Source organism: Myotis davidii, unplaced genomic scaffold, assembly GCF_000327345.1.
Source record: "Myotis davidii unplaced genomic scaffold, ASM32734v1 scaffold282, whole genome shotgun sequence".
Lineage (NCBI taxonomy): Eukaryota > Metazoa > Chordata > Mammalia > Chiroptera > Vespertilionidae > Myotis > Myotis davidii.
This window is the reverse complement of record NW_006293249.1, coordinates 1091623-1101261: the sequence shown is the minus strand read 5'-3', so window position 1 is coordinate 1101261 and position 9639 is coordinate 1091623. Positions and strand designations below refer to the sequence as shown.

Below are 9639 nucleotides of genomic sequence, written 5' to 3'. Positions count from 1 at the left end.
GGCAATCAGGCAGGCAGGCAGAGGCAGTTAGGGGCGATCAGGCAGGCAGTCAGGCAGAGGGGTTAGGGGCAATCAGGCAGGCAGACAGGTGGGTGGTTAGAAGCCAGCAGTCCCGGATTGTGAGAGGGATGTCTGACTGCTGGTTTAGGCCCGATTCCTGTAAACTGGCAGTAGGACATCCTTCCAGGTGTCCCAGATTGGAGAGGGTGCAGGCCGGGCTGAGGGACATCTCCCCCTACCCCGTGCACAAATTTCATGCACCGGGCCACTAGTTGAAATATAATTAAACAGCCATTGGGATGATCCTCAAAGCAAAATACTGTCAATAGACACTATTTCCCCATGATTAATGACACTCCAGAGAACTTCCCTTCTGTATATAACTTCTAATGTAAATGTCAAAGCATCGCCCTTAAAATGGAAATTGGTAATGATAAAGAAAATCATACATACCCTCTTCAGTGAAGAATCTTTCTATGGGTCCCACAAACTGATTGATTTCATTAAGTTCATCTTGGCTAACTTCTGGAAATGGGAAAACTTCTTTCTAAAAATGATAATTAGTAAAAATGAATTTTAGCAACTTTCCATAGTGGTAATATCAGTCAAAAAGGAAGGAAAGAGATTGGCTAGGTCCCATATCTGGTAGGCAGAACATTACCAATTAAAAGAATTAGAAAGCAAACCACAGAAGGTGCTTAAGATAGAGGAATTGTATGTTAGTCTCCACTACCCAGATACATCCCCCTACCCTACTCAAGTAACTTTACTAGTAATTTTTATTGCTTTCCTTATCAATAACAAGTTATGATGATTTCCCCATGAAACAACGAGCCTGGACTAACATTTCAAAGCCCTGGGTTCTATCTCCAGCTTACTAACTGTGTGGCCTTCACCAAATCTCTACTGCCCCATACTTCCATTTTCTCACCCGTAATATGCAGGTAATATTTATTCAGTGTCATTGTGAGAATCATGGAAGATAACTGGTGTGAAAGTCAGTTCAAAAATGCTGCAGTTGACAAGAGCATAGTGTGTGGTTACAAAGTCTGACATCTTGTCAGGTTCCCATCCAGTTGCATACTCCAGCCTCCATTCCTCCTGCTGGATAACAGCTGTTACTTTGAATGTGCAAGGTAACAGGGTCACTGAAGGAGGTACAGATGTTGAGCCACATCAACCTTAATTCAGCCCTGGCTCTGCCACTTATTAGACGTGTGACTTATCACTTGGATAAGTCACACAGCCTGTGTTAGTGTTAGCTGACATCAAATCAACCAGATAGTGTGTCCTGGAAATAAAAGTAATTGTAGTTATTTGTATCAGATCTCATACCTGAAAAACAAATTAGCTTCAAATCTCTATCTCAAACCAATGAGTGGTCAATATTTCTGACTAGCCCAGAATTCCCCATTGGGCCATCACTATATATTACCTAAAATCATCCTGTGTGCTTAGTCCGTTTGGCTTTTTGGGCTCCAGATATTCCTGCCATCACAGCAGTTCTCAACCTGTGGGTCGCGACCCCTTTGGGAATAGAACGACTCTTTCACAGGGGTCGCCTAAGACCATCGGAAAACACATATATAATTACATATTGTTTTGTGATTAATCACTATGCTTTAATTATGTTCAATTTGTAACAACGGAAATACATCCTGCATATCAGATATTTACATTACGATTCATAACAGTAGCAAAATTACAGTTATGAAGTAGCAACGAAAATAATTTTATGTATTAAAGGGTCGCAGCATTAGGAAGGTTGAGAACTACTGTGCCAGCATGACATGAGGATTTGGATTTGGAACTGCAGCTGCTGAGAAGTGATGTGCCAGATCACAAGCTGCCAGCCTCCAGAAACCCTGCCTCTCTTTGTGGCACCTCTCACCAAGTGTCCCCAGATAGGTCTTCAAACCAAAGGAATCTTCAGTCTTTCCCCTCCAGCCCTTGAATATCTAATAAGCCACAAAACATTGCCCACTCTAGTAACATACTCCCAAATCTGTTTTCTCCCCTTAGGCTCCTGACTACAGGCTTTTATATGTGGGGCCCTACCCAAAAGTGAAAGCTGACTTAAAGGAATTCCTGCCTTCAAGCCCACTGACCCTGCCCTCAAGACTGTCTAGAACGGTGGTTGGCAAACTGCAGCTCGCGAGCCACATTCGGCTCTTTGGCCCATTGAGTGTGGCTCTTCCACAAAATACCACATGTGGACGCCACACATACAGTGCGATTGAAACTTCGTGGCCCATGCGAAGAAGTCGGTTTTCGGCCTGGGCGAGTCTATTTTGAAGAAGTGGCGTTAGAAGTGGGGGGTGGACATATAGAAAGGATGAATGAAAGGAGATAGACGAAACAAGTATACGAGTGTGGATGGGAGAGATGGAAGGGGTCAACCTCAGCGAATGTACCTCAATCAGATTGAGGACGTTTTTAGCAAAGGCCAGCTTAGGAGTACCCTAATTAAGTTAATAACAATGTACCTACCTATATAGTTTAAGTTTAAAAAATTTGGCTCTCAAAAGAAATTTCAATCGTTATACTGTTGATATTTGGCTCTGTTGACTAATGAGTTTGCCGACCATTGGTCTAGAAAAAAAAATGCTGACTCTGCTCACTTTGCAGCCTCTCAGAACAAAGCCAGCCCCTTAGCTGAATATACAGAGGCTCAACTCACTGCACCTGCATTCACAGCCTCATGGTTTCACCTGGGCCTTGTGCAAAGAACTGTGTTAAAGGAAAATTATACAGTGGGGCCTTGACTTATGAGTGTCCCGACTAACAAGTTTTTTGAGATACCAGCGATCTCTCCGCCGATTTTTTGCATTGAGTTGATAGAGTAATTTGAGTTAACGAGCTCCTTAACGAGCTCGGTCTCGGATCGAATTAAACTCCTAAGTCAAGGCCCCACTGTACAATTATTCTGGTACTAATGAGCACTCCAGATGAGAAGAGAACAGGCTAGGAACTAGCTGGCCCTCAAGCACAACCAAATAATAACTGCTACAAGAAGAGAGATCTCAAGTATATATGAAAGGAAATCTCTGATATCAATGTTTAAAAATTGAATGAAGTGCCTCATCGGTGCTGGGTTCAATTTTAACATCAGCAGTTTTCAAATGTTTCAAAGCAGTAAAACATTTTTCAACTAAATTTAGTACAGAAACCAAACATGTAAAACAGATAAAACTCAAGCTGCTCTGGCTGTGATGTAGAAGGGGAAAAAGGTCACCCAAATATCTCCCATTCAGCTTCCCACTGGTCCCAGTAGTAGCCCCAGGGGCACTTCCATGAAAAGTAAAGATCCAACTGAGGGCAGTGTGACAACTACTGGTTTAGATGGCCTTGAAGATCTTCTATTCTTAAATTCTAAGCATCTCAGATGCCATGTTCTGCTCAAACTCCTATAATGCTGTGAGAGATGATATTGACCTGAATCAGGGCAATGGTAGTGAGGTGCTTAAAATCAGACAGATTCTAAATATTAACCTGAAGGTAGAAAAAACAAGATTTGCTGTCAGATTAGTTGAGAGTATGAGAATAAGAGGCCATCAAAGGTGATTCCAGGAAGTTGGTCTGAACAAGTTGAGCAAATAGAGTTGCCACCATCTATGATGAAGACTGGTGGCAGGAGCAGGATTGGGTTGGGAGACCAGGATCTTAGGTTTGCATATATAAATTTGAGATGCCTATTAGACATCTAGTGAAGCTTTTAGTAGAAAGGTAGACATAAAAGGAGTCTGAAGTTCAGAGGAGAAATCTGAGCTGGAGAAATAAATATGCGACATCAGGATATTGATAGTATTTAAAGCAACAATGCCAAACTAGACCACCCAAGGTGGGATTGTAGATGGAAAGATCTACAGATTGAGTCTTAGAGAAATCCAGTTCTGGCAGCTGCCATTCCTGGAAGTAGAGCAAACCATAAAGGCACAGACAAGCCTTTCCCAGTCCACCCGCCACCACACATCACAAAGGGGTCCGATGGAGACATCTGAGACAACTCAGATAGGACAGCATTGCTGTCGGCATCTGGTTGTAGGAGAAAGTGCTATGTCCTCGAGGTACAGAGCCCCTGTTGTCCACCATACTCCCACAAAGGAATGGTGCCCTGAGACTGAGGCAACCTAATACAGAGGGGACACCCACATCACCTAGGAATATAGGGCATTTTCCATGGCCCAGCCAAAACCACCCCACAGAGATCTCTGAAGCACTAGACATATAAATAAGAGAAAATAAAAACTTGCATTTCAGGTGTCTAGGCAGAGAAATAACCCAACAAATACCATGAATAACCAAGGTAACATAGTAGCTCAAAAAAATGGAAAGTCTTCAGAAAATAAATGTAAAGACATGGAAATATGTGATTTAAATGGCAGAGAAGTCAAAGATTGAAGTTCTGAAACAAACAAACAAACAAAAACTTCAACAAGTTACATGAAAATTCAGAAGGGCAGTTTTATGAATTCAGAAATATAATCTATGAAAAAAAGGACTACTGCCCTGACCGGTTTGGCTCAGTGGATAGAGCATCGGGCCACGGACTGCAAGGTCCCAGGTTCAATTCTGGTCGAGGGCATGTACCTTGGTTGCGGGCTTGATCCCCAGTGGGGGGCATGCAGGAGGCAGCTGATTGATGTTTCTCTCTCATTGATGTTTCTCTGTCTTTCCCTCTCTCTCCCACTCTCTAAAAATCAATGGAAAAATATCCTCCAGTGATAATTTTAAAAAAAGAGAGAGAGAAATGAAGAATAAAATAGTCCAGCTAGCATGGCTTGTGGTTGAGCATCAACCTATGAACCAGAAGGTCATGATTCAATTCCCTCTCCTCTCCTCTGTAAAAAATCAATAAAACTATATTTAAAGAAAAAAAATTTTTTTTAAAAAAAAGGACTACCTTACCAGTAAGATTGAAACGACATAAAGGAACTAAATAGAAATTCTGAAGTTGAAGAACTCAATAAAAGAGATGAAGAATAGCCCTAGCCAGTTTGGCTCAGTAGATAGAGCATCAGCTTGCAGACTGAAGGGTCCTGGGTTTGATTCCAGTCAAGGGCACGTACCTTGGTTGCAAGGCCTGGGCCCTGGTCAGGGCCCATGCAGGAGGCAACCAATTGATGTGTTTCTCTCACACTGATATTTTTCTCTTTCCTCTCTCTTCCACTCTCTCTAAAAGTCAATGAAAAAATATCCTCCAGTGAGGATTTAAAAAAAAAAAGAGAGAGAGAATGAAGAATAAAAAAGAATAGCCCTGCCAGTGTGGTTCAGTGGTTGAACACCAACCAATGAACCAGAAGGTCACGGTTCAATTCTTGGTCGGGGCATATGCCCAGGTTGTGGGCTCCATCCCCAGTGTGTGGAATGTGTAGAAGGCAGTGGATCAATGATTCTCTTTTTTTAATATTTTTTTATTTTATTCTATTATTATGGTGGACTAGAGGCCCAGAGCACAAAAATTTGTGCACTCGGGGGGTGGAGGGGGGTTCCTCAGCCCGGCCTGTGCCCCCTCACAGTCCAGGACCCCTTGGGGGATGTCCGCCTGCCGGCTGAGGCCCGGGCCCTCTGGGCATGCATGGACAGGACAGAAATTTCATCACACACCTGGAGTCACAATGAAGTTATTGTTCCCTTCTTTTTTTCATTATACCAATTATTTTTATATTGTTCTTTCTGATGGAGTCAGATAGTTCTGGTAGAGTTCTTCTATTTTTTTCAGAGGCAGCCACAAACTGTGCATCACTTGTAGCTTGAAACAGGTTGCCAAGGGCCAGGGACAGGCAGCATCTGATACTGGCCTACACCAGAGTCCCTCCCAAGAGGCCCAGAACCAATACACCAAATGACCAGCTTCAGACAATATCAGAGCAGGCTCCATCAAACTTCACCAACAGCATACCCAAAGGAAGATCACAGCAGTACATGCACAGCAGCTCACATGCCATGTCAGGGTTAAGCTTCACAGTCAGCTAGTCTGAGATCAAACCCATGCACAAACTGGCCACCATGAATCAAGACTCAATTACAACAGAAGGCCCACAAAAGCCATACAAAGGACACTGCTAGAGCACGCAGCTCAGATCAAGGCGACTGCACCACTGGGTTCCACAGGACACCTACTCCATAATGCCACTCCATGAAGACATGGGAGTCATAGCAGATCTATTTTATACATAGAAACAAACACAAAGAGGCAGCACAATTAGGGAAACAAGGAAACAGGCCCCAAATGAAAGGAGAAATCTACAGAAAAAGAGCTAAATGAAATGAAGGCAAGCAATGTATCAGATATAGAGTTATAAAGATGCCCAAAGAACTTAGAGATAACTACACCAGCATGAAAAAGGACATACAGACCACCAAAAAGAATTTCTCAGGAAAAAAAATTCCATATCTGAGATCAAGAATAAACTGAAAAGAATAAAGAGTAGGTTGAATCAAATCAACAATTTGGAAGAAAAGGTAGAAGAAAAAAAATCAGAGCAGCAAAAAGAAAAAAGAATTTAAAAAATGAGGATCATTTAAAGGAACTTTGGACAACATGAAGCTAACAACATTTGCATCATAGCGGTATCGAAGGAAAAGAGAGAGAGCAAGGATTAAAAACTTATTTGAAGAAACAGCAACAGAGAAATTTTCTAGCCTGGTGAAGAAAAAAGACACACAAATCCATAAATCACAGAGTCCCAAATAAGATAAACCCAAAGAGGCTCACACGAAGATACATCCCTTTTTATGCTGTGGAACCAAATATTCAAATTATCAAGGGTGACATCATCAGGCAAAATTAATATATCCAGCAAAATTATCCTTTATATATGAAGGAAAAAAATAAAGACTTTACAGATATACAGAATCTGAGGGAATGTACCACCACAAGACCTGCATTACACAAAATACTCAACAGTGTTCTTCTACCTGAAACAAAAAGACAAAAAGATACACAACTATGAGTAAGATGACTAACAGACAGAAGCAGAAAATTGCAATCATTGTTCAGAATAGGGTACTATACACTTAAATGTAACATAAAGGTTAAAGGAGTAAAAAAAATTTTTTTAAAAAAGAAAGAAAAGCCCTAACCGGTTTGGCTCAGTGGATAGAGCATCAGCCTGCGGACTGAAGGGTCCCAGGTTCGATTCCGGCCAAGGGCATGTACCCTGGTTGCGGGCACATCCCCAGTAGGGGGCGTGCAGGAGGCAGCCGGTCAATGTTTCTCTCTCATCAATGTTTCTGACTCTCGGTCCCTCTCCCTTCCTCTCTGTAAAAAATCAATAAAATATATTTAAAAAAAAAAAAAAAGAAAGAAAAGCGCTACTGCAATTTAGAAATAAACAGCATAAAAAGGGATAATTTGTGACAACAAAACATAAAAGGACAGTGGGTAAAGATCTGAATTTGCACATGGAAATGGAGATAAGATGCAATCAGAAATAAAAAGAACTACTACATATATTAAACTTTCCTTTACATAAACCTAATGGTAGCTACAAAAAAAAATCTAAAACTGAGACTCCTAACAATATAACATTAAAAAAAAGAGGAAACAGCCGAAACCGGTTTGGCTCAGTGGATAGAGCGTCCGTCTGTGGACTGAAAGGTCCCAGGTTCAATTCCGGTCAAGGGCATGTACCTGGGTTGCAGGCACATCCCCGGTAGGAGATGTGCAGGAGGCAGCTGATCGATGTTTCTCTCTCATTGGTGTTTCTGACTCTCTATCTCTCTCCTTTCCTCTCTGTAAAAAATCAATAAGATATGTTTAAAAAAAAAAAAAGAGGAAACAAGGAAAAAAATCATAGAATGGCACCAAAATGAAATTAACAGAACATAAGGGAAAATTAACAATGGAGACATAAAGCTACAAGAAAACAAAAAATAAAATTATTATATTATATATCAATAGTCACACTGAATGTAAATAGGCTGAACTCCAAAAAAAAGACACAGAGTAGTAGGTTGGATCAAAAAGGAAACCCAATACACAGCCTTCAGAAGACCTATTTCAGCTGCAAAGACAAACATAGGGGTGAAATCTGATACTTCAGGCAAACTGTATCCAGAAAAAAGCTGGGATAGCCATGACAAAATGGGTTTCAAGATAAAAAAGGTAATAGACAAATATGGACATTTTATAGAGATAAAGGGGACATTAAAGCAAGAAGACATAACACATTAATATATACGCACCCAATCTGGGAGCACCAAAATATATAAAGCAACTACTAACAGAACTACAGGGAGAAACTGGTAAAAATATAATGATAGTGAGGGACTTAAATACTTCACTAATCACTATGAACAGATCATCCAAACAGAAAATCAATAAAGAACTATCAGCCTTAAATGACACATTTGGCCAAATGGACATAATCAATATTTACGGAGACTTTTATCCCAAAACACCAGATTATATATTCTTCTTCCAGTGCACATGGATCATTCTCAAGGACAGACCGTATGTTGGAACTCCAAACTAGCCTCAGCAATTTAAGAAGACTGAAATCATACCAAGCATATTCTCCAACCACATGCTTTGAAATTGGAAATCAACTGAAAAAAGCAAACATATGGATATTAAACAATAACTACTAAACAATAACTGGGTCAAAGAAGAGATAAAAAGATTCAGAGACAGCTCAGCCAGTGTGGCTCAAAGGCTGAATGTGACCCATGCACCTTGAGGTCACTGGTTCCATTACAGGTCAGGGCACACGCCTAGGTTGCGGGCTTGATCCAAGTGTGGGGCATGCAGAAGACAGCTGATCAATGTTTCTCTCTCATCACTGATGCTTCTATCTCTCTCTGAAATCAATTAAAACGTTTAAAAAATTAGCTGGACCACTTGTCAGATGCAGATTCTCAGGCTCCCAGCCATGGAAAGACACTTCCTTTTTCTAGGAAAAATTATATGACCTAGAGGGCCTCAGGAATCTGGAATTTTAGCACTCCCCGTCCCTTGGGTGTATTTGTCAAGCAAGGACTAGGACAAAGCTTTACCCTAGTCTTTCCTGATAAGAGCAAAGACGGGAGGCAGAGACGAAAGGCTCGCCGGGCTCTGCCTTACCTTCTCGATCCTGCCCAGGAAGAGCTCCTTGGCGAAAGCGTGGGTGCGCGGACTGGAGCGCAGCGCTCGCCTCCAAACAGCGAAGGACCGCAGAGCCCAGCAGGTGCGCGCGCGGAGCCCGCAGACCATCATGCTGTCCAGAGTCCACACCCTCACAGGATTGTCCTGGATTCCCGCTCCGGCGCCCCGATGACGTCACAACATCGCGCCTCTCCACAAGCCGGAGCGCATGCGCGGTACCCGATGACATCACTTCTTTGCGCCTTCCACCAGATGGTGCGCATGCGCTATTTATGATGTGATTGTTCTGCGCCTTCCTCTGGCCAGTGCGCATGTACGGCTGGGGAGCCGGCGGGGCTAACACCATGTTAATGGTGTCAGTTCCCAACGTTGGGGAACCTGAAGGACTTTGTTTTAAAGTACTAACGGTTGCCGGGCTGGTGGTGTTCATTGGTAGAGCCTCCTCCCATGCACCGGAGGGTGGTAGGTTCGTTTCTGGTCAAGAACCCGTCCCTGGATTGCAGGTTCAATCCCCAGCCTGGGTTGGGAGCACCAAAAGATTCCAGATCTGT

At 42.3% G+C, this 9639-nt stretch overlaps 1 protein-coding gene across 2 annotated transcripts in view; it reads right to left on the bottom strand.

The window, feature by feature from the left end:
• Positions 1-9278, bottom strand: part of ACAD9 (acyl-CoA dehydrogenase family member 9) — a 78616-nt gene extending 69338 nt beyond the window's left edge. The window contains exons 1-2 of one of the 2 annotated variants that reach the window (XM_015566041.1): positions 9068-9278; positions 454-547 (exon numbers count right to left, since the gene is read on the bottom strand). In XM_015566041.1, coding sequence (XP_015421527.1) covers positions 454-547; positions 9068-9199 — 226 coding nt within the window. In that variant the 5' untranslated portion in view covers positions 9200-9278. The remainder of the gene's footprint in view (positions 1-453; positions 548-9067) is intronic. The other variant, XM_006766977.2, reaches the window with a different exon arrangement.
• Positions 9279-9639: the final 361 nt, after the last annotated feature.